Raw genomic sequence first — 25846 nt, forward strand, 5'->3', positions numbered from 1 at the left:
AAATATATATACACAAAATGGTCTCTGAATGAAAAATAGAGCACTACATTCCCACTCTCTCAGTTTTCTTCTTCTTGACACAAAATCTCAAAACATATATATATATATCTGTATAGGATCCAGCAAGCAGCTTTAAGATGAGGTGTTCTACATGGAGAGGAGAAAATTTGCATATACAAAAACTGAAACATAATAAAAACATTTGATGTTTGAGCTTCCTGCAATTTTCATTTTACACAAATCATTTTAACAGACACTCACATTACACCAGAATACATCAGGTAATCTCATGAAATATATCAAAAAAGTTCATGACATGAAAAGGTGTGTCTGTGACTGAGTAAAATATTATATATATTAAACACACACAAATGCACACACACACACACACACACACACACACACACACACACACACACACACACACACACACACACACACACACACACACACACACACACACACACAAACACATAATTTATGTATATGTCGTAATGACAGCATGTAGTACCAAATAATTTATACAATCAATCATATTCTTTATAAATTTGAATGACACTTATTATTCACATCATTCAATCAAATTCTTTTGGATGGATTCTCAACAGAGTGACTTTGCAACCATTTTTGCAGGAGTCATCCAGTGTTAGTGTTTTTTGTCTCAGTCCCAGCTTAAAACAGGTCTTGCAATGTCCCAGACCTGCCAGTTGGGCTTATGAAGCACCTAGTAAGTGGGTGGTGTGAACACGGTGGCAGTGTCAACATAACCACTCGCTGTCAGGGCCATTTCGTCCTGGACCGGCGTGGCAGTGTGAATGAAGGCTGTAGGCTTCTGGTTAGTGGTAGTGATGGATGATGTGTAGCAGCTCTCTGTCACTCCATTAGTCTCCTGGTTCTCACAAGTGCACCTGCCCACCTCTTCTTCCATCACCTCTCTCTGGAGCAGCAGCATGTTGCCGCTGTCCACCCCTTTCACCTTGCTGTAGTCCTCCCTGTGGTGCATCTGGGGTCTGCTGTTGCCACAGCCACGGCCAGACACAACAGGCTGGAGAAGCACCATATCCTCCTCGTTGACCCTCTGGACCTCAACGTATTCAGTGGGCCGCAGAGCGGGCGACTGCAGACCAACAGGTGCTTGTTTGTGGCCGGTGCTGGTGATGTTGACATCGCTGTGGGCCTGGAGTTGCCGATGGGCCTGCATCCGGGGATGGAGCAAATGAGGTTGCTTGTTGCCCAAGCCGAATTCCCAGTAGCTCGGTCCGAGAGCCTCCTTGGTGCTGTGGCCAGGCTGGGAAAGGTATAAGGAAGCGGAGCCTGGGGGGAACAGGCTGTCGGAGAGGCAGTGCTGTTTGGCTTTCTCACTTGAGCCTCTTTGGTCCAGTGGGCTTGAGCTGTACTGAGGCAGTGGAGAAAACACAGAAGGCCAGGTCTTCACCCTTCCGCTGGACATTTCAGGGCTAACCATGTCTTCATGAGCATAGGTAAACGTGTCCTCCTCCCAGTCTTTCTGGTGCCTCTGCGCCTTCGTATCCGTTGGACTTGACTCCTGGTCTGTTTGCCTCCCTTCTTCTTTTGCCTCTCCACACTTATCCATCAGCAGAGTGTGGCTATCGCAGCTGCCCCGGCCGGAGTCGTTGTCAGATGTGGAGCCCTCAGATTTGAGGCGACTTTCATCTAGATCCTTGCTTTCCTCCAGCATGAGCTCCTGCTCTTCGGGGACATATACCTCTAAGTATTCCACCAGCAAGTCCTCATAAGTGGATAATGTGGTTGGGGGGAAGTCAGACACCACCAGCGCGCTGAAGACCTCCTCAGACTTTCCATTCTACACACAAAGAGGAAAATTGCTCAGTTACAGAAAAGTAGGGATACAACATTTGATCAGCATGAAGTCATTTTTCTTATTTAAATATGATTTTTTTTTTTTATATACATAATTATTGTATGCATCAAAACATTGTTCAGTATGTTGCTGCTTTACCTTGAGAAGCTGCTTATCAAATCCTCTGATTTTAGGACCAGGGACTGGTGGCAGAATACAATGCTTCAGACTTCTCGCATGAAAAAAAAAAGGGGTCTCAAAGTCAGGGCTTGTGAGCAGCAGATGAAAATCCATAAATATGAAATGATAATTAAAATCCTTTCTTCACTTCGTGTATACTATAAAAGCCCATTGTGGCAGCAGTTACATAAGCCCTTTTATTAATGATCACAACTTAGGTATCCCATGATCTCAAGATATTAAACTGTTTCAGTGTAACTTTTTCTTTATCTTGCAAAAACAAAATCAAAATCAAAGCAAAATCTATTTATTTGGCATTATTAACAAATAAATGGCAAAATCAATAACTGTAACAAAATCCAATAACATTTCGAGATGGCCAGTTTTAAAATCTTGAAATAACAGACTATTTTTTATGGAAATACTAAAATATCACACTATCTCTACACAGTAAATTCTAAATTTTCCCTGTGAACTTGCCCACGAAGTTGTAATCAGACTGTTTTCCTCATAAACTAATGAAGATTCAAAAATGTGAATGAGGTCTTTCTGTGATCACAACAAAGAAATGACAGATATCCCTATATAGCAAAGTCGTTAAATTGTTATCTCTGAATAATGTGCTTAAAAAATGAATTTGACCAACACAAATGCGCAGATTTTTATCTTGAAGTCATGGGATAGGTAAACTGTGATCACAAAGAAAATTGTTTTATATCTTAAGATAATCAATGCTGAAATGTGATCTTAAAAATACAGAGCCTAAAAATAAAGCTGTTCTGGGCCTCTGTAGCATATAATATGACACTTATATTAAAATTACAGTAAACAACATTTGACCAACAAATGGCATAAGAAATTCATGATCCCTCTTTTACCTGTGGCTGTTCATGTGTAGCAACCATGTGAGGATGAGGAAGATGAAGGCAGAAAAGACCGTAATGAGGATCCAAACCGATTTCTCTCGATGGAAATCTGTAAGACAACATAAGAACATAAGTGCTACAACACAACATACAACCTTGTACTTACTCATTATCTATTTCTTCCTATAGTGATTACTGTTATAGGATATTAAAGGAGTTTAATGTATAATTACATAAACATCCTGCTTTTGTCCCTTTTACTGTTAGTTAAAGGGATAGGACACATTTTGGGAAATATGCTAGATGAGAAAATTGATACCAATCTCATGTCTTTGTTTTTAGTATGGGGCTGGAGTTAGGAAAGAGGGGAACAGCAAGCCTGGTTGTGTATTTAGGTAAAAATACATCTACCAGCACATCTAAAGATGACTTATTAATATTTTACATCTTGTTTGTTTAACCAGGGTCAGTCATGCCACTACCACTTTAGCAAGTCTCGACCATGTATAAAGGGATAGACAGCTGAGTTGCTCTATCAAACTGAGGCTGTACAGCCACCTGGTCCCATCTGTCCTCCTGTATGCTGACAAGACTTGGGAGCTCTCCTCGGAACCTGGAAGGACATCTGGATGCCTTCGACGCCAGCTGTCTGTGGAGGATACAAGACCTGGGGTGGTACCATAGGGTGTCCAATGCCCGACTGTGGCAGCTCACTGCACAGCCACCAGTTTCAGCAATGACTAGGGCTAGAGGGTTGCAGCTGTTCTGACCACATCACCACCATCTCCTGGAGGAGGATGTCAGGGGATTGGGACTCAGCTACATCACAGCCTGGAGAATGGCCCAAAACTGTATGGCCAGTAGGAAGCGCATGTTTGCTTTAATTTTCCAGTGGAGCACAAGCAGATGAACAAATGAGTTGTTTAACCCACACAGAAACCAGTGTGAAAATGACCCGTTGTGGTTTTAGGGGTACACTCCAGGAAATGCCCCTCCCACCCAAGAAACAATCTGGCACACAACCACAAACACTTTAATACCAAAATGTGCCATTTTTACATTTTGTGATTTGCATAGATTAAACAAATGAGATATGAGATATGAGAGTGGTATCGATATTCTCATCCAACTCTTGGCAAGAAATACAAAAAGCACATTTCCCAAAATGTTGAGCTACTCCTTCAATAAATGCATCATACATTTTATAAAATATATGATACAGTGTAGTATTGTATTGTATTGTACTGTAGATAATTGTTGGTTGATGTCTTACAGTCAGGAACTTTGATGTGGGAGGTGGAACTCCATTCACTCCAAAAGCCATGATCCGGCTTACAGCGCACCTGGACATGGTATGTACCGTCTGACCGCAGACTGAAAATGTTAAACATCTTCTGTTGGCCTGCAAGGTGCATCTGGAAATACAACACACACAATTGACAGAGTCCAGTCAGTCCTTCAAACAATGAATATATAGATTGTAAATCTTGTGTAGTATGGTCTATAAAGACTTCATTTGATTTTATGAGGAAATTAATCAGAAACATCCCCTGGTGAAAATTTACCATCCTGTCAATATCCACCAAGAGGTCAGAGGTTACATTCAACTGCAGTACCAGGGGGTACCCAGGGCTTATTCAGTGTCCTTGACGCTTCTGCCAGTTCACTAACATGTGGCTTCAACTCAAGTTTCACATTTGAAAGACGAGCATTTTAACCCCTGGGTCGCTCCCTTGGGTGAGTAACGAGCTACGTACCTCCCAGTCATCTCCTCCCTCCAACTTGACGCGGAGCTCGTAGATGAGAGTGATCCAACCGGAGCGGGTGTCAGCCTTATGAGGCGGTTCCCATGACACCCGGAGGAAGGGCCAGCCCTTGTCCTCCATTACAGTCACTGTCACCTTCTCTGGAGGATTAGGCTTGACTGGAGAGGGAGAGAGAAAATGTGAACGAGAGAGGATGTGTTTAGTGTGTGTGAGTGAGATGGAGGAGGGGAAAGAGACTTTCAGTGGATAATAATGTTTAACACAGAAACACAATAGCATTATCAGGCTAAACCACCTTTTCCCAGTGTTCCCGGTAGATGGGAGTGTGTCCATGTCTCGTCCTTTTTGTAATAGTAAGCCACTGCACACCTCCAGCAACTGAACACTATCATTTCAGGAATTACTTTCCAAACATTTGTTGACGCATGTGTGATGACATGGTTGGGATAAATGTTAATGTCGGGGCTTTAAGTTATCATCTTGAAGACACGTAGTTGACAGTTGTGAGGACAAAAAAATAGATATTGCTTAGGACTGATAAACAAATCAGGTCAGTACAACCTTTTGTCAAGTCTTTTGCCCCTATCAGTCAGACGACGGATTTGCACATCAGGACCTGCTAAGGAGCACTTTCAGATAAGCAGCTTCAAGGACAAGGTGGATACTTTAAGCCTTTTGGTTCTATGACTTTACATCCTTTCTGGATATTTCATGAACCAAACAACACACTTTTGTTTCTACCAACATGACAGCGGAGGGCTAATTCCAAACCTCATACAATATTTACATATTGTTGCTTAATAGCAATAGTAGTAGTAAGAAAGTAGTTCTCACCAGTAATTATATTTAATTGGATGTCTTTATTTGGTAAATAAAAGGAAAACAATGGAATTATTCTACATTTTTCTTGTCAGCACAGTCAGTGAACAGACCAAAACCGGCATTGTGTTAGTCTGTCTCTCAATACACTGTGTCTGTGTCTGTGGCTCTCATCCCCAAGTCCTATTTGTACCTAATTTAAAAATTGGCCGCAAACACATTTTAAAAAAAAGCCTGAGTAATTTCCAAAAACCGCTGGGAACTGTAGATTTTTAAAAATGTCACCCAAAGAGGAGAAAATAGTGCAGTTTTTGGGGACTATTTTCAGCCGTGGATTAATACGTATTTGGTGCTCTAGTGCGTATTTCTGTCAGCAGGATGGTATATATGGGTTTGACTCAAAATAAACTACAGTGTCCATGTTGATCGTACTGAAGGAACATGTCAGCCAGCGCAACACTGTGGCACTTTCACATGTTATTAATAGTTTTTGGACAATAACTGAGGTCTATGGCACAGAGGAATAAGCTGTAAAAGGCTTGGGATAGACAGGCAACCCTTGTTATACTTATCCTATAAATCACTCAGGTTATTTTACATTCTGCTTGATCATAACCAACCTTTATTAAGAGGGCTGACAAAGTAATTTTTCAATTTCACCTTTTTAAACTGACCTTCAGTGGACAGGTACAGCTGGAGGGAGGGTTAATGCACTCAGGGATTTTAGCCTGAGTGTAACTCAAGTGTGGCATCGAGCAGCTGTGTGAGTGGGTGTTAAAATACACTTTTTTTAATCCTCATGGGGAAAGTCTGTCTCAAACATCATGCTAAACCATGACAACAAATACAAAAAAAAGGAGAAAACATTCCCTCACCAATGTAGACCACATCTATGTCCACGGGGTCGGAGAACGTGCTGCCTAGTGCGTTGGTAGCCACCACAGTGATGTTGTAGTTGACCCAGATGGACGTGTCGTTCTTGTTAAAGAAGCAGGAGTTCCTCCCGGCGGTGTGGTAGTCGGGACACTCGTACACTGTCTCAGAGCTGCAGGAAAGGCAGGGGAATGGCATGTAATTATCTGTGTGTACGTTTGTACTAAACTGCATTGTTGCATTTCTGAAGAACAGCATGTATTCTAAATGCCACAGTTCCTGAAATTGTATGTGTGTGTGTGTGTGTGTGTGTGTGTGTGTGTGTGTGTGTGTGTGTGTGTGTGTGTGTGTGTGTGTGTGTGTGTGTGTGTGTGTGTGTGTATGTGTGTTTGTGTGTAGGGAGGGCGAGAAGAGACATCCAGGAAGAGAGGGTGACTGCAAGATAAATGTTTCTCTGAATTAGAGACCGGACTGGGGAGAAAAAGTTCTGAGCCATTTACTACAACAAAAGAGACGAGTGGGCAACTACTATGCTTAAGAAGAAGCTCCAACACTACTCTCTTTCCTACTGCAGGTTTGCCTTGACTCTAGGATGTTTTGTTTTCAAGAACACTCAGAAAATAACTCTGCTGACGTGTTGTTGTTGTATGAACACTTGGCAAACGCTGCAGGCACTTGGGTTCAACTCCCAGTGGACCTGGGCACTTTAATGAACACAACTAGGAGTGTTTCTGTTTAGAAAGCAGGGGAACGTGTCGTTGTTGCTGTAGCAGTGACTGGTGCTGATTGGTAAGAGGACCTGCTCAACAGGGGATAGATCTCGAAAAGATACTGGGTGCCTCTGCATGCATTACGCTCACCCAGTGGTTAAGCTCCCTGCTGTGAAGTGAAAGAAAGCAGCTGGTGACCACACTTGTATTGGATTTGGAGGATGGTGTATGGTAGTGTACAACCTCCCCAGGCTGATGGCGAGGGTATGCAATGACACGAAAAATTCACAATGGCTTTATTTGAGAGAAAGTGGGGAAAAAAAAACTGCTCCCAGACATACTGCTGCTTTGACTCATGTAATGTATCGTGTTGAACAGCACTTGCATCTTAACTAAAGTGAATTTAGTATGGCTGCACACTGTTATGAAACAGAATGCAGAATGGAAAGCAACACAGAGCAGGAGATGAACTTGGACAAATAGGCCATAACACTGTCTGCAGAATTATAAAGGAAAACTGGGAATAAACACAATGTATTGTGTCCTGTATTATGTCAAAAAAAGGATGAAGTTGGTTAAAGCAGCAGTGTGTCTCTATGAGCTATTACAAATTGTTATGGAAGACAATGGCATCATTTGACTCTCACTGGACATGAGACAAACCTGCTGCTAAACGGACAGTGGCTGCTTCTGACTGTGGGGTTTTCATGAGCACTAATGGGGTTAAACGAGAGGCACTGGTATTATACTATAGGCTTTGGTGCATTAATGATCTCTTGTATAATAATGGTATGCCCTAAACATTTTAGTAAGCGGATTATAACTGTGAGACAAAGAACGGCAAAGAAATATGCTGAGCAGATGCTGATTTAGAAAATTAAACAGTACTTCTGGTTAAACTTGGGATTTCTTAAAGATAACTTCTGATAAACAGCTGAAGTGTGTCAAACTTAAATGATTTGGGCAGGCTGTTTCCCTTAGCTTACGCGTGCTAAATGTGCTAGTAGTTGTTATTATTTTGGCAACAATGTCCTGCATTGAGAAGTGTTCTTCATTTAGCTTTTCTCAAGGATGTTTTTCCACACCTCGTCTGCCAAGGAGGATCTTCAACGTACTGTAAAATCGGACATTAAAGGAACAGATTACTTTAATTTACTCCCTTTTATTTTTTGGTCTCAGGTTTTCATTTGGCAGCTGAAGTGAAGCGGCACTCATCACAGAAAGACTCAATAGAACTGAGCCAGCTCAGAAGAAAAGACTGTGGAAATATGCAAGCAATGAGCATAACTGAGAGTCAGTTATTATATTTTCTCACTACAATAGAAAGTGTATCATACACTAATGGTGACCGATCACTTCAAATAAAGTATCCTGACATCTCTATGATTGTTTTTTGAGCAGTGGGCTCTCCATCTATGTCTCTGTCATTATTGGCTCCATTTCCTACCATTCTGGAGAAGAACAGGCATAACTTACAAAACCTGAATAAAAAATAGTTCACATAATATCACTCGTCCAAGTCATCATTTATGTAAAGTTCCAATATATTTGAATAACCAGTACGTAGTGAGGGCACAGAGTCGTTCAAACACAAAGCTCCAGTGTGATTCAATGACCTCTGCACCTTTTCCACAGATGCTGGATATTAAAAGCTCTATACTGGCAATTTCATACGAATCATTACACTGCTAGGGCATGGTCTAAGCGGTAATGGAATATTGATCACACTGGAGTCGAAGTGCATTAGTGTCAACTGCAGAGCTACAAGACATAGGCTATATTTTAACTATTTGCACTTGTTTTCATTGTTTTGCGACCAGTTTGAGTTCACTTCATCCTTGTTTTTTGGTTAGAAGAATTAGTTGGTAGGCTTATTCACTTTCTTGCTGAGAGTCAGATGAGAAGATTGACACCACTCTCTAATCACAGCCAGGAGAGAGTTAGACCAACCCACCTACTGGCACCTCTAAAACTTGCTAGTGTTAAAATGCCAAGTTTTTTTTATGGATTATGTGCTGGATTTTTTTCTTGGCTGGGAGCAGAGACTTCTCGGACGTGTCGTCACCCTTGAGGCCTCTATGCTGAATTACACAAAATGCAGGTCCTGGCTGTAGCTTCATATATAACAGACAGATATGAGAGTGGTATCAATCCTCTCATCTACCTCTTAGCAAGAAAGTGAATACACACATTTCCCAAAATGTCACACTATGCCTTTAACATTTTGTGTTTTGGTGTTTCATACTTCAAAAGCACTAACCTTATCCACCTCTCCACACACTCAGCATGTGAAGAGCCTGTATCTGCTCTGCCACCTCACCTTCATTCTTCTGAATGTGCACCTCGGTTTCAATCCGCCTCCTTATGCAACCTTGCTCAATGAGTGAATTAAGTTTTGTAGGTGAACCTGAATGCTCGAATACCTCCTCCCCTTGTTTGCATCTACGTCAGTTCCTTATCAGCCTTGCACACTTTTAAAAGCCACGGGCACAACCAGATCCACATAACTCTCTGCAATCTTTATCCTCTTACACCTATCTGCTGCCCTCAGTGCATCACACCACCTGGTAGGCTGCTCACGAACAAATGTGCTGACATTGTGAATGTGAAGACAACCCATAGTGTCTTCTATACTGGTTCTATGCTCTATTCTTCTTCCTCTCACATGCATATTGCTGTGATGTCCCCATCCCTGCTGACTCAAACAGGTTCCCCTCAGTCGGGACGAGATCGAACCAGCCTCCACCCTAGACCTCTCTCATGATTATGAACATACAAGTGACTGCTCCATGTCACTTTTCCCGTTCCCACTGCGTGCACTCATCAGTAATGCAGTACAACATCCAGAATGAAACAGGATCGAAGTGAATGTGTTTCTGCATGAAACTGGGAGCAACTCACTTTTCTTTGCGATAGTAAAGGGCATGGGTCGTGGCAAGTCCCCCATCAGAGCCTGGCTCCCACCAGCAGGTGAAGGTCTCTTTTTCAGGAGAACGACATCTGGTCAGGGCGGGCTTCCCCGGTGCGCTGTAGCCTATAGACAGACAGGAATGTGTAAAAGGGGGAAATTAAAGTAAACACGAGATTACACACTACACGCTATGTATTACAAAGTATAACAAAATTTGAATGTGAATTGTGCATGATGTGTAATATACAACAAGAATATCCACAAATAAATAACACTGTCTATTATTTGGGCTGCTCTGGCTCCCGTTTGCTGTGTCAACAGCGTAGCAATGACCAGACACCTCTCAGATGTCTTAACTCGCTGCCAGAAAATTAAAGATAGTGAAAATAGTGAGAATGTGTTTCAAGCTTGGGGACTTCCATATACTTACGCGTTCCCTTTGCACACGACGTGAAGAATAGCAGCAGCAACAACAGCAGGACGACTTCCACGACCTTCTTCATCATGGCACCACAAAGCCTTGGCTGTTGGATGGAGAACAAAAACAAGAAAGAAAGAAAGAAAGAAAGAAAGAAAGGTGAGGATCGGGGAACTGTCTGATCTGTGCTCTTGACAAATCACATGATCCACAATGTTTGATGATGTGCACCACAACAGCAGAAGTGCGTGTCTTGTATTGAGTCACCGCATGTTTGCATGTTTTCTTACTTGCAATAACAAAATTAATTTAAAGCCCCTGAAAACATAATTATAAACAGTTACAAGTAGAAGAGAGACAGAAGAGTAAAGAGGCACTGCTAAAGAGTACTTAATGCTTAGTAAACATTTCAGCAGTGATACAGAATAGACGTAAAAAGCAAATGGTCTGAGAACATTGCTTAATGAATCTGGTCATTCAACTTACAGAACATCCATGTCCTAAACAGATATAGGTATTATATGACACAAAGTATTAAAATGACACAAAATCTGAATTCAGAACACTGAATGTGATGAACTGAGAGGGGGAAAAAAATCTTCTACAGAGAATGTATGCCGTTTCACTAAGGATTAAAAAAACATCCATCTCCGTTTCTGACTACGTCTACCAGCTGGCCCGTGCAGCATAACTGATTGCATAACCTGAGTCCAGGCTTTTGCCTCAACAACACAGACACACATGGCAAGCGGCTGGTTTGCCCCGCTGCTGGCCAGCCAGACTGCTGTTCGCACGACTTGGAAATCTGCCTTTCCCCAGTCATATGCAGATGTTTGAGTTATTACTCGGCATGACCCCTCATCTCTGAACCCAGGGGGAAGACAGGGATGGAATAATAGGAGGGGAGATGATACAGAGGTTGGGTGAAAACTGAAAGCTGGCAGAAAGCAGTTCCCTTCACAAGCTCTCTCCCTTTCTTCTGAACAGAGAGAGACCTCTTGACCCTCTCTAGTCCATCACGGACGGGAAAAAGCTGTGTGTTCAAAGTATGAACAGACGGATATTCACATTCTCAGAATTCTAAAGAACATTTTTGACTGAAATATAATTGAGACTAACTTAATCTTATTATATGCAAATAACTCTACAAAACCTGCTCTCAAAAGACATTATGCCAAAAACAAAAATGGCAATCAAATAAAAAACAAGGCAGGCATCTGACAGGATTTTTGTAGAGGTGCTCCCCAATTTCTTCTTACTTCGTATTTGCATTTGACAAAACAGAACAATGATGTGTTGCAAAAAAACAAAACAAAAAACAAAAAAACACCTGATGCTTCAGGTATCAGGCTATGGAAAATAAAATGCATGCACAAAGAAAAATATCATTTCAGAGACTATTCTCTGGCTGTATTTTTTATTTAAGTTAGTGAGAACTCGTTATACCCTCAGAAAAACTGGTAGCTTGAAGGGGAAACCCATTAAAATTAAAATCTAAAACGTTGCTATTCTGATTTGGAGCTTTTCTATTGTGCATGCCCCGCCTGTACCTGTATGTTCCCTCTGTTGCACCAGCGTGACATAGCGCTGCAGAAGAGGGTCCTTAGTGTGCCTGCTTTTTTCGTGCACACTTCATTAAAAGCATCAACAGTGAGCTTGGGTGGAAACACAGGTGCACCAATATGAAATCGAGGAGCGAATGGGGGCAATTCAGAGAATGTCAACACAACACCTTGTGTGAAATATCACAATAAAGACAAGTTTCATCTTACAGAGACTGCTCACTTACTGACCGCTTTTGAATTTTGGCCAAGTGTCTTGTTGACATGACACTATGCATGTCACGAGACAAAATAAGCCTCTAGGTAAATTCTACATTCTACATCTTTGTCTCACATGCCCAGGCATGTGTTGTCATATCATGTCTACTGGTATGCTAACTTAAATTGAACTTATGTTATAGTCATGTTGTGCCACATGATTAAAATACGAAACCTTTTCTACTTTTGCAGTACCTGTGAAGGCAGCTTGTTTTAAGTCCGTTACACTTCCTTAATAACTCAAAGACTTTCAGAAAGTGAATGCTATCAACTCTTCATTATTGTACCTTAATTTCAATAACGTCACCATGATCTGATAATTGGCATTAAGGTCAAGGCACTGGATTAGCCTCCTGCTGCATATAGCCTTCTTACGTAACCAGTAGCCCAAACTGAATAAGCTGCTAAGCTGGAAAAGTGCTGGCCAATAGTGTGAAGCTCGTCCCTCAAAGATCATAATGGTCTGAAAGTTAAATTTGAACTATGCTATATGGATTCTCAGCAGGGGTGGATATTCTATTTAAAAAAAAACAAACAAAAAAACGTCGACAGTTTTACCTCGGGAGCACTTGGCCCCTGTCTTATTTGTTAAATATGCTTTATATCCCTTCGCACTTGTGTTTATAATAGAATTCAAATGTACTTCAGCTGCTTGCTTGCTGGCCTTATGTACTACACAGTTAAAATGACAGGTATGCACTCGAGAAAACCTGTATGATCTATACATAAATAACTACATTTAATGTCATACTTCTCAGGCTCTGAAAAAAATAAAGTGCGGCTGTTGTGTTTTGAGGTGAATAAAAACCAGTGAGATGAATATTTGATGAACACAGTACATTAGTTGTGGCACTATTTCCAAGCGCAATGTAAAGAGTGCGATGTATGAAGAAAATAAGAAATGAGTTGGTCGGGTCATCGTGGGGCTTAGACCTAAATTCAGTCAAGTGAATATGAATCATTTATGATTTCTGTTTGTCAAGTGCCTCTCGATTTCTCAAGGTGAGGAGAGGACGTGTCAAATGACATGTTGCGGTAAAATGTGAGCAGTGAAGCATGATGTTCCCCTCAGGCATGATTGTACGGCAGCCTACCTTTGCAAAGGTGATTAATAAGGAACGTTTCTTCCACATGCATGGTCACAGCAATCTGAAGAGCACTGACCGATACAGCTGAGCGCCACAGCAGCGGAGCTACAGCAGTCCTTTTTCTAAGAACCTGGCTCTCTCTTCAGCGAGGTTGAAGAGAACAAGCGCACAAAGTGCACAACGTATCCTCAATGATTTACTGCACTATTTACATGCAGCGCAAATAAAAGAAGCTAATGTGACTGTTTCTATACCAAATCTTCCAAATATCTTTACTTAAAGGTAGAAAAATAAGAACTCCCATTCCTAAGGACAAAGGCGCGCTGGTGTAGCCACTATCATATTCGAAAGCTTCAGTATATGGACAAGGAAACAGTGACAGTGACTTTTGACTTTCATCAACTATGGCTTTGCAACAGAGGTCACATATTCGCAAATCAGTTTAGCCAGTTGACATGGCATGACAGGAATGTGGTCTATTCTTCTGTTCTTGAAGTGACAGCTACTAATCTGACCTCTAATCAGAAAATATAGACATTCTACTTTACCGTTTGTAAACTTGGCCATGAACTGCTGTATATTTTGGGTGAAGGAATGTGTAAAATACCAGGAATCACTTAAACTGCTCACATAAAAAAAACCTTGACCTGTACTCCTGCTCAGACTGGAAGAGACTAAACATTTCCCAGTGCCTTGAAATACTGGTTTGATCACCAGCACCAATGCCTTTCCAGGAACTTTTGTTTTTCTTATAGGCATAGTCAAGGTCAGTGGGTGACAGAAAAGAGACCCATAGACCCATAACGTGAAGTTGCTGAGTAAATTTCATGCCAAAGAGACTGCTCCCAAGGAGATAAACACTTGATTTCAATGACCCCCATGGTCCTTGATCTATTGTCACCATCAACATTTAGTCACACTACAAGTGACACAATATTGTACCTGTTGCACTTTATGTTGTTTTTTCTGTTTGTTTCTGTACATTTACGTAGTAGGGAGTAATGACCAGTACAGCTTCTAGTGGCTTCTGGTGTGGATTTAGACTTTTACTTTTTTTTTTGTTTTACGTCATCATTAGTAAATACTACCCCAATATGGGAACATTAATATTTGTACACTAAAAAGGGCAGTAGAATGACATAAACATAAGTGCTAGTTTAATAGCTATTGATATGTTCAGGTGTAGTTTTCAGACATACTTAATTCTCCATCTTTTGTTCCATAAAATAAACGTTCTCCTTATTGGCAAGGCTCAAGGTATCATTAGTAGCACAGTCAGGGTTGGAAATACACAGAAACAAAACTGAAAGTACAACAATGTGACACAAAATCTGCATACAAACAGACACACACACACACACACACACACACACACACACACACACACACACACACACACACACACACACACACACACACGCCTGCACACACACTGACAGCCATATTCATGTATCCATGAATAGACAGTGTGCTGAGATGATAAGAATACATTTATGACAAGAGAAAAGCTGTTATCACAGCTTTCAGATGACAGCATTAAACAATTTAGAGCTCCCACCATCAGCTACTTACAGTAAAACATAAAAAGTCATAAAATCAACATTCTTTTGAACCACAAACCGTGTGGTTCCCGTTTCAGCACTGTTCTAGCACCTCATTGTTGCTTGCAAAAGTGTTGCCTGTGAAAATGTACTTCCTCTGTTTTCTTGGCAAACCTATTCCTGTGCCCTCCTGTGTTTTTGAAGCACTCACGCAGTGGAAAAAAACAAAAAGGCTGTAGGATAGGATAGCAGGCATCACACCCTTCACTACCTGCAGCAAAATAGTGATCCCACTCATCTTCGGCCTTATTGAACTTATAAAATAGGTTAGTCAGATAAGGGAAACAACTAGGATACTTGTATTTATGGTAGGTCACTACTTCTTACATGGTTCCTGTGTTTAGGAGAGAGAAGCAAGATTCCTTCAATGCAGAAAGGAAGCGATGGGATTTTGAGAGTGGCCTCCAGCTGTTAAAGTGAAACATTAGCCGGGTGAAGCAGTGACTGCGTGTTTTTAAAGGTGAAATCATTGAACATCTGATTTCGCCTGACACGGCTGGGGTGTATGCGATAGATTTTACGTAGGTGGCTCTGCCAGGAATTAATTGCAGCTGCAGGCATGCGCTTTTCTGACGGCGGGCCTTCTGACATCCCGCCTCACCTCTATCTTGTTTGTCCTTATCAAATGGAAACACTGGGTGAAATAGCTGGTCTGTGTATGTACACGTGAAAAAGTGAGAGGGAAGAATTCATTCTTCTTTAGTACAGCTGTAGTCATGATGTTGAGAACAGAATTCATTATCACGAGTCACCACTTATTTTGGTGGTAGCAATAGCTACCACCAAAGCACAAACCATATATATTATAAATGTTAATATAATGTCAGTAAAGCTTGCAGGTTTGCGTCCAGCCAATGCTAACGCAGATATGATATGATACCTGTGATATAATATGGGCTGGGTTTTACATGTAAACCTTTACAGAGAATACTCAAATCACAGTACACCTTTTTTTTTTCTCTTATATCAAACGAAGCTTTGTTATTTGTGTTTTCAGCAGGTGTAACAAAAGGTCAAAGCCGGCCCTACCTTCCTGATGTGGAGAACTGATCACACTGTAATGCCCTTTTCAGAATGGTACCCTTTAAATGTGAATAATCCATTATTATTTCGAAACAAGCATTCCAAAAATAAAGTCACAAGTGATAAATTGCTTTAAAATGACATTTTTAAACACTCCTAGATAGATTCTATGCTTGATTCAGGCCGTATGACTAAGGAATTACAGCTGTAGTTAGCATGCAATGCCCAACGCTGACTATATAAAGCCCCAATACATGACTAACAGTGGAAAGAGTCCGTAAGCTGCAGGCACCTGACAATTTAATCCAGTACTGAGTTGATTAGCTTGGTGCTATAAGGGCCAATGGCCCCTTTCACCTCTGCCTAGTCAGACCAAAGGCCAATAGGCATGCAGAGGAGGAGCAGATCACATTAAACCGCTGACACCCCAGCATCATCATCCTCCTAAGCTGAAGGAAATAAGCAATCACTCAACTGTCAACCAGGGAACCATTATACAGAACTATGGGAGTCATTTCACGACGCTTCTGCCCTTCCAGTGATCATGGAAGACATTACACACATGTGTAAACTGAATCAGAGTTAAGTTGTTGTTGTGGTACGTTGGTATTTCCCTCTAAATAAATTGTAAAGTGTTGTCAGTTGGACAAATGAAATAGTCACTTTGTGGATGACACAGATTTAATTTGCCTCTGGGCAAAATCACTTGACTGACTGACTCACATAACCTTAAAAAAAACCTTCCATCACTCTCTCCATCCAAAGACTTACCATGCTTTTGCATTTCTTTCTCTTTTTTTTGCCCATATTGAGAACAAGCAAGTTTCCCTTTACCACACACACACACACACACACACATGCGCGCAAGCAAGCAACAGGCAAATATTATGATGGCAATAACAATAATGACGCGACGGCATCGTCGCATAAAAACATGACCCTGCGTCCATCATCCGCAGCCGGACTGAGCGCGCAGCCCACCACTGAGTGCATTCAACTCTAGCGTGATCCCTGCCCCTCGGTTCATCCGGACCGGTCCTGATGATACAGTGTGTGCTCAGAAGTGAATCTGGGACTCACCAGCAGCTGACGGGAGTTCTTGGTCTCTCCCTCCGGGCCTTGGCTGTGGCTACTCCTCCGCGGGCTCCCAGAAGAGCGGACTTACCGACTTGTATAACTGGTTTACCAGGATGACGGGACACAAGGGCACTATGCATTACCGGCCGACACGGGCAGCTTAGCCGTCCCGTCAGCGAGGATACCGCTACATCCACTCTCCGAGCACCTATGAGCCCGAGGAGGGCGGGGCGGGGGAGCCCAGCCTCTGAGCAAACCCCGCCCAGGGTTTAGGTCGCCAGAGACCTCGGTTTCGAGGAGAGACGGACCTGCTTGGCGACAATAACATCCAAAAGAAGTTCCTCAAAGGCGTAACAGCGGAAAACAAATTGGAGCATTGCGAGCGTAAAAGTTGTCTGATGCAAAATCTTGTCATGCAGATTGATTTGTATCGTGTCTGCTCAATTGGCTTTAAATTACATAATATTCCATCTCTCTGTGTGTCAGAGATGCAGACAGGGTTGGACAGTATCCGAAGGCTGCTTTCAACATTTAAAAACATAGCCTAGATGTGGAATTCCCTGGTAACCTACCACTTCTAAAATACACTGAAAGATGTTGCCCTGTGGTACACCAATGTACTATGCCCCTGCTGTATATTTTGGGTATTATATATATATACAGGTATATGTATACACACACACACACACACACACACACTTTGGGATCCTGGTTTTCTCTGCAAAACAATAAAAGTCACCTCTCCTCAGGCACAAGCACGAGACATGGTGCTTTGTTTGCTGCTACCCTAGCGACTTGTCCTCACTCTGCGTATGAACAAATATTGTAAAACACGTTGTGACAATCAGAACACCGTGGCCTGCGTAAACAGTGTTTATCCTTTCACTGGGAGCTGCAAACATAGTAAGGTCTCCCAGTATCTGACATCCCCTCTCTGCCCCCTCTGCCCTCCCTGCATGGTCTGCTCCTGACTCACTCTCTCTTATTGATGCACAAATGTGAGTTTATCTCTACTTTAACTGTTTGAATTTGTAAAGGATTGATATACTTCTACCCAGCCGTACTGTATACTGTACTGAACAGCCATACTGTATCTGACAACTTTTACAACAGGATGTTACCCTGAACATGATGTTCCCACTTGCAAAACTGTATGTATCTCTGTGCGTGTCTCTGTCTAAACGGCAGGAAAGATAGAAAAAGATAGAAAATAGTCACAGAACCAGTCTTTGCCCCGAAAATGACTAAATCAAAATGGGAAAAGGATGTCTCCATGTGTGGATAGCACCTGTGATAAAGCATGAGGTGAACCCTTTTTTTCCCCCTGAGATTCTGTATGAAAACCAACTGTAGGTGTATGAAACACACAAGCTGATACACACTGCATACCAGCAAAAGACCACAAATTTCAACTCTCAGAAACTCTCAAAGGTCAATGATTTTTCGAAGCGCACATCGTTTCCAAGGTAACCCAGACAGCTGGGAGGACACAGAAGGAGAGAGAAAACAGATTCCTTTAGGGATCTTCAGGGATCTGTCTCCGTATCCGATCTTTGTTGCCCAGAACCGAACTTCCTTTTCGCTCATTGTGTTCACTTTCTGGGAAGCCACACCTACACAGATCCTACAGAGAAAGGCGCAAACACACATATGCATTCATGTCAAAGATATGGCCTGAGAGGATGGAAATGGAAACAACATGGACAGCAAAAATTCAAGTAGAGTTTCCACAGATGATCAGTATATTACTGTATTAAAAGCTGTCTCAAGTTCTGGACTCAACTCTAACGCCACTTTGGATTCCAGTCAATAGCTCTTCCATCCCTTGTACACTCCAGTCCTCTCTTCCCTCCCTCTGTTACTGATAGCGCTTTTGCAACCTGGGATTGTCTCTGTAAAGCACCTCTACCTTGCTAGAGCATTTGCATCTTTTGATCAGTTCATTCGTGTATTCAACTTACTGAAGACCCACTTCTTCGCGGGAACCACAAATCCGAGACTTTATTCGTCATCACTTCCCTGGTTTCCCCACGCTATTCCTCCTTCTGCCGTGGTGGCCACCATTTTTAATAATAATCCTTACCTCAAAGGTACCATTTCATGTCATCGTCCCTGAAATGTGTTGTACACTGGATATATTTATATTTATTTATTTAATTTTTTATCCTTGTGGTTGAATTGCTGTTCCTTCCCTCTTGTCTTGGTAAAATTACTTCCTCTGCCAATGTTTGCCTAATTCTACAGAACGTTTTCTTTCATTTCATTTACCCAGACATTCATGTGAGATACCCTGCCTGCCTGCAACATTTCAAGGGTGGTACTATGCAGTTCTTATGTGCATGAAGTCTATGATGGGTGAATACTATAAAAAAAACTCTAGTATATTTTCATAAAAGAAAAAGGCAACATATTTATCTTGATTTTTGTAGCTGGTTCATTTACAGGCCTCGGTGCATATTGCCATGAATGTCTGTAACAAATGTGGCTATTTGTGAATAGGCATAGAAACATTCCGTGTTAAAAAAAGCATTTGGGCGGAGTGAACGATGGCCTTGTATCAAGGGTGGCTTGGGAAATCTCTGGCCCTCCCCTTTTCAGCTCTACTTAGAAGCAATAATGTTATATAATATGGCCATCTGCTCTTCACATTGATTTAAAAAGTCCCATTATGCGACATGGCCATGGTGAATGCCAGTGAACTTTTGAACAAGGACCCGATTGACGTTTGCCCTCAATAATTATGCTCTCGAGATTTCTTGCCTTTTAAGAAAAAAAAATAAATAATATTTTTTCTCAGTTGTTGACGATGCACGTTTTCACGTTGGGGGCGCCCATGTGCAGCGAGCGCCGGATGGGCTTGAGGTTTGGGTATGTCGGCATGCACGCCCGTGCTTTCTCGGTGATGCCGGCGCCGCTGCAGAACAACAGGACCGAGGCACGACCCGCGGTCAGAGGTGAAGGGCCGAGGTCCACCTCTTCCGCCATTAAAAAACCCCGAACGGCGTGTAACGTCGGGTTGTGTCCGTGTGAAACTCGCTCTCGCTGTCTCTCCCTGTAATGATTGGACACGGGGCATCGCTGCAGGGCCAAACGGGGACAAACGGTGAGGCGATCGTGACTGCTGTGACATCTGGCGGCGATTTGGGGAACTGGTTTGACAAAAGCGAGCAGTCCACCCAACCAACCCAAAGCAGACCCACAAGGCTGCTGGATATACTGTGTATTGAAAAAATTGTGTCTGACTTCATTGATAGAGAATATACATTTAACTGAGGATTCAGGAGAATCTTCCACCACCTGGCAACCCAAACTTTTTTTCTTACTAATAGCTAAAAAAATATCTATACAGCCTTGGTACTTTTTTTCATTTATTTTTTTTTAAATTTAAATTAACCGTTAATAAAGCCACTACAGTTTACCAACCATTGTAAATGCTGCCTTATCAGAAAGCGGTGCCAAATATTCAAATAATTAACAAAAACGTGTTGGGATTTTAGCTAAAAACACCAACAATAATAATACACATTTATTGTGTTGCAATAATATTTTTGTATCACCCATATTTATTCATTCGTATTGTCTGATCTTATAATAGGGGATGTTCCTGTTATTAATCTATATGTTTGTGTATTTTCACACAGCTATAGCCTCACACAATATAGGCCTATTTTAGTCCACTGTGGTCATTGTTTATATAATAATTTTCTCGCTCGTTGCTTGTTTTTAAGGTACAGCATTAGCTGCGAATGCTGAGCTAACGAAAGCAGGAGTTAATTTAATTTCCCTCGGTTAATCCTCTAACTTTTGCCGCTGCATCGACCTAAATTCACGATGCGGATCAGTATTTTGATGTTGATCTCATCTGGTTCTTTCTGAGCCTGCAGCCTGTGACTGGCTGTCTGTCGCAAAGCCCCGCCCCTGGCAAGAACGGGCTGAATGGTAAATACCAGTGCGAGTTTCCACCTCCACGAGACTAGTTAGTTGGGAATGGAGATATTATATATTAAATAGATGGCTGGAAAACTCCTGACAATGTTGAACTTAGTTGCTTTCCGAGACACAGCCTCACACATCCTGAAAAAAAAGAAGGCGTGCGTACACACACACGCGCGCGCGCGCGCGCATTTCAACTCCACGCCCTCTGCATATTTTATTGGATGATGAGGAGCTTCGGGGAATTCTAGACGCACTCGACTGGTTAATATTGACATCAATCACGTCCAATCGGCACACGATTGGCCGAGCTGTTAGGAGGAAGTCGAGTATCACAACGTTTCTGGGGGGGATAAGCTCGGAGTTGATAAAAGCTATCTGTCTCAGTCGAAACATTTTGGATACAGCTTTTTTTTTTTTTTTTAATTTTAAATTTCCCAGTTGTGTCCTGGACGGACCACGCTGGCGAGGTTTTACTTTATCCAGCTCAGAATCCACCATCAAGGACTTGGTCTCACCGTGGACTTGGTCACCATCGAACGGCAGAGAGAGGAAAGTGGGACTTTATTGTTCAAGGCTAGCTAGCTAGCTCTGCTAAGCGGCTTGTTTTTTGTGTATAGCTTGGACCGCAGGATATATGGCTGCGATTTACGAGCCAATATATGGACTTTCAGAAGATGAGGTAAGTTTTAATCTCAACAAAGCTTTGCTGTGCAGACTGTAGTTTCGTGAGTAGGTGTCTCTCACACAGGGGGTTCAGCCGGAGATAGCCAACGCAAACGTTAGCCGAGGCTAGCAAGCCCTCACCCACAGTTGCATTCCGTAGTAATGTTCAGACAGCTGCCAAAATCCTGGTCCAGTAGTTTACTCGCCTTAGTTTCAGAAACGACTGCATCACTCGTTCTAGCATGCTTAACAGCTACAGCCTATGTTTGAATGAATGTGTGAACGACTTGTACTCGGCCAGTTCTTCAGAGTGCTGTTTTGAAGGAAATGGTTAATTCCCTGGGTGGGGAGGGCTAGATGGCATTACAAGCTAACCACCCTGTCAAACTTAAACACCGCGTCTTGTCAGTAATCGAAGCTATTTGATGGGAAGCTGACCACTAAACGAGTTTGAAGACTGAAGCTGAGGCATGTACATCTTGGCCTGTCACACGAGGTCGATATTTGCTTGTGTGGTGAACTTTGTGTTCCCCTTGACATCCAGACTTGCATCAATAATGTAGTATGCAGTAATTCTGTGAAGTAAATGTTGTTTTACATGGCAGCGCGATAGTCACGAGTCAAACTAGAGAGCATCACTGAGTGACAAACAAAATATTTTGCTAACCGAGCAGCTGTCACAACAGACATTACCAATGCAGTCAGAAATAGTGAGGCTGCAGATTTTGTGGATGATCTACATGGATGACTAAAATCATTTTCATGTGCTAATTCAAGGAGGTAAATAGGGGCGTTCCCATGGTTGCTGAGTTTGTCTCATCTTACATCAGTAGGCTGAACTCGCTATTTCACCAGGAGGCAAGGGAGACTACAATTTGGCAATTTTTTTATGCCAGTTTGTTTGACATACTCCAAGTCTTGGCAGATACACTGATCATTGAACTCGCCAATATCTGGATAGGTATGCGAAAGAACCTTTTAAATATGTATCTCTGACATTAAACATATTTCATTACCAAGTCCAGAACAGGTAATGATGAACTTTATTCAGCAATCTAACTAAAGCTGCAACAATTAATCTATCAATCAATGAGTCGATCATAAAAAATGAATCAGCATCTATTTATATTTTGATATTCGATTAATTGTTTTAGTCCTTTTTCAGGCAAGAAGTACAAACATTCGCTGGACTCTTTTCATTTTCATAGCTTTGTGGTACCCTGGCTGTCTGCCAGTCATTACTGGAGGGGAAACATGCTTGTAATAACATTACACCCAATGCAACACATGGTACTTTAAAAAGGGTTGTCTAGTGATTTGATTAACATTCACTTTCTCACAGACATCAAATCAGATCACGTAACCTCCACAAGTAAAGGTTTTAAGTCAATTGAGGGTCTACATTCCATGAGACAATGCACTTCCTGTGACTATGAGGTAAACATTCAGTAACAAGGCCATGGCCTAAGGTAACAGCTGGTTTGGCCTGGGCTCAGACCCCCACTCCTTGCTTTGCTCCATTCTCTAGGACCTGCCATAACTAAAATTGTGACAGAATTTGTTGTCAGGCGTAAATGTAAAAGACATCCCACCAAGAAGCAGTGTTTCAGTGATTTCACTGTAGGCCCTATAAAAAAGTGTGTAGAGCTGTAAACCAAGCATAGTTTGAAGTAGTTTAATTCATCCTACAGTAAGTTTTTTTTTTTTTCTTTTTCTTTTTTCTGCAGTAGGTGCTGTTGCAAATAGATGCATACATGCACACATTAAATAACATAATGATTAATATGACTAGTCAAAGTAAGAATGATGAACAAATGCTCACCTTTGCTATTTCTGTGTTTCTCTGCAGTATTTCAGTACAGCTTATTTCATCTGCCAGGTTCTAAATGTTGGAGTGACTCAGGACTGAAAAGCTTTCTTTTAAAACTTGTTTAATTTCTAGGTCAGACTTATTGACTTAAAAAAGGCAGGTTAGTACAGCCAGCAGCTTGAAATGTTTGAAGTGGTTTGATTTGTGTGGTGATGAGAATATTTTTCCATGAGTTTGATTAAATGTTTTGATCTATCATCTCTTTCCTCTGCAGCATGAAACAAGAGTGCTGCGGGTTAAGGTCATTGCAGGAATTGATCTGGCAAAGAAAGACATCATTGGAGCCAGGTGAGCATCACAGGACACACCAAAAATTGCTGTTTTCCTCCAAGGTGTCTTAGTAGTTACACTGTTATGCCACTTTCATGTCATTATTGTGAGAAGTTTGTGGAGTTCTGGCCAGCACACCTGCTGTGGACACTGACCACTTCAGTTCAGGTGCTAGTGTTTGGCAATCTAATGATGACATTTTTATAACAATTTTATAACAACAAACAGTTAAGTCAACAATAAGGATTTCTTAGGGACATTTATATATTTAACATCCTACTCTTTGATTTAGAGGGTCTCCTGTAGTCTGTCCTTTCAACGTTCGATTACACAGTGTAATGCACTTTCACCACATTTCTTGTACTTACAAAGACCTTGAATTCCCAAGTGTTAATCAATGATTACCTACCAGCCTCTCCTATCCTACTCATAATCCATTTCTATTACAGATAAAGCCTTTGACTAATAATTATACATACCACATATCCTTTCACATGGGAAGAGACACATGTGAAACTTAAATTTTTGAGGGTCTCTGAAGCGTTACATTCATCAAGGGGCCTTTGTCTCATGCTATCTGACCTCATCTCCCCTTGTGTGAGTCTGTGATGAAGTGTAACCCACTGTTATTACAACTATTACGTGACTTTGCACAATATCCCTCTTTAGAGTTGTATTTGAAGTCTGTGTTTGGTTATTTTTTGACTTCTGCCCTCCTAATTATTATTACCTACCTCTCTGATCAATTAATAATACACTGAGTTGACCACCAGTTACTGCTGAATCAGGTATCGTTTTGTTCATGTGCTAAATGGAAAAATACTTATGAACTTGCCACTTCCTAGTCCAGGGCCTAACTTCAACGATAATACGTGTTTATTTTTAATGAGTTTAGAGGATTGAACCCATTCATGTACTTGCTACTGTCAGAACCTCAAACCATCATTCTGCCGCAGATTAAGGAAGTCATAGGCTGCCATTGTTTTCAAAGACATAGCTACAATGGTATCGAGGCCTTATGTTAGCTTAAATATCAAGTCAGGTGTACAGGAAGAGAGTAAAACTAATTTTAAGCCAAAATAATATAATAATTATAATAATTTGTCAAAAATTATTATACATAAGGATCCACATATCATTCAGTGTCTGCAGTTATGTTGCTTTTTTTATAATCTTGAAAACACACTCGCTTGAAAGCAAACTCTTGGAGGGCTGAATTGAAAAGTGCCCTTCAATACCTGAATAGGTTTGTACACAACAATGTAATGCAAACAAATGTAGCATTACTGCAGCAATGGCATCTCAGGAAATGCTCAGAACTTGCTGCTTCATTGAAGATTATTGTTAAGTGGGGCTTCCGAATCCAGGTGCAGACACAGAACAAGGGGTAGGCAAGTTGTAGGTTAAACAATAGTTTATCGAAGATGGTGATGGAGATGATGGTGCCGTGGATGAGGGTTGAGACCAGCGTAGCAGGCTTTGGGGATGGCTGGCGAGACAGTGGAGGCTTGAGCTGCAGAGCAGGGAGAGGGAAACAGGAGGACGATGAGGGGAGCCAGGGTGACAAGATGAGTAGCCAGGGGCTGGAGTCAGGGGCCAGACACGGAGTGGACAAAACTGCGGAGGAGAGGAGACAAGGGTCGGGATACAGGCAACAGGTAATGGGCTGAAGCAGAATGGCAGCTTGCAAAGAAACAAAGAGGCTCGAAGCGTAGACTGACTGAAGCAGAGGCTACAAACCACCAGGGGGGTAGTGGGTAATCGTGCTGGGTATTTGTAGAGGGCTGGATTATGGTGATGAGGTGCAGCTGGCGTGGCTCTGCTCTGACTCCAGCACACCTGCTTCCACTCAGACAAACACGGGCGCAAGGAGAGAGAGGGCTAGAGCCACCGGGGAAGTGACAACAAGTTAGGGAGACACAGAATGAGAAGCGGAGGGGGTGTCAAGGAAGATTGCAGAGGCAGATGTGACAGTTGCATGTTATCATTCCTCAACTGTATGCTCATCAGTCATATCCGCTGGTAAACAACAAGTAAGGGGAGGTTCAAGAATAGTCTAGATGTAACACCAGCCATTTGGAGCAAAGCTTTACTCATACATTAAGAATTTAATTATTTTATCTCGATGCAGTC

At 41.9% G+C, this 25846-nt stretch overlaps 2 protein-coding genes across 4 annotated transcripts in view; one reads left to right on the forward strand and one right to left on the reverse strand.

The window, feature by feature from the left end:
* Positions 1–443: 443 nt before the first annotated feature.
* Positions 444–17155, reverse strand: prlra (prolactin receptor a). The gene is made up of 9 exons (XM_040157457.1): positions 16978–17155; positions 10378–10471; positions 9938–10070; positions 6329–6498; positions 4626–4792; positions 4142–4283; positions 2881–2977; positions 1982–2051; positions 444–1825 (listed from the first exon to the last, which is right to left on the reverse strand). Exons 2-9 carry the CDS (start codon positions 10451–10453, stop codon positions 725–727), a joined length of 1956 nt encoding a protein of 651 aa, XP_040013391.1. The 5' UTR covers positions 10454–10471; positions 16978–17155; the 3' UTR covers positions 444–724.
* Positions 17156–21276: 4121 nt separating this feature from the next.
* nedd4l (NEDD4 like E3 ubiquitin protein ligase) overlaps positions 21277–25846 on the forward strand; it is a 46774-nt gene continuing 42204 nt past the window's right edge. For 2 of the 3 annotated variants that reach the window (XM_040156909.1, XM_040156910.1), the window contains exons 1-2: positions 21277–21589; positions 23658–23731. In XM_040156909.1, the coding sequence (XP_040012843.1) occupies positions 21545–21589; positions 23658–23731 (119 nt within the window). In that variant the 5' untranslated portion in view covers positions 21277–21544. The remainder of the gene's footprint in view (positions 21590–23657; positions 23732–25846) is intronic. The other variant, XM_040156911.1, reaches the window with a different exon arrangement.

Source organism: Xiphias gladius, chromosome 20 (genome assembly GCF_016859285.1).
Source record: "Xiphias gladius isolate SHS-SW01 ecotype Sanya breed wild chromosome 20, ASM1685928v1, whole genome shotgun sequence".
Taxonomy (NCBI): domain Eukaryota; kingdom Metazoa; phylum Chordata; class Actinopteri; order Istiophoriformes; family Xiphiidae; genus Xiphias; species Xiphias gladius.

What these genes read in the sequence shown, in the direction of transcription:
- prlra (XM_040157457.1), bottom strand. Translation starts at nt 10,453, where the DNA reads ATGATGAAGAAGGTCGTGGAAGTCGTCCTGCTGTTGTTGCTGCTGCTA. An exon ending in GTCGTGTGCAAAGGGAACGC is followed by an intron (nt 10,071 to 10,377) that starts GTAAGTATATGG and finishes GTCTGTCTATAG; the next exon opens with GCTACAGCGCACCGGGGAAG. An exon ending in TTGATAAGCAGCTTCTCAAG is followed by an intron (nt 1,826 to 1,981) that starts GTAAAGCAGCAA and finishes CTTTGTGTGTAG; the next exon opens with AATGGAAAGTCTGAGGAGGT.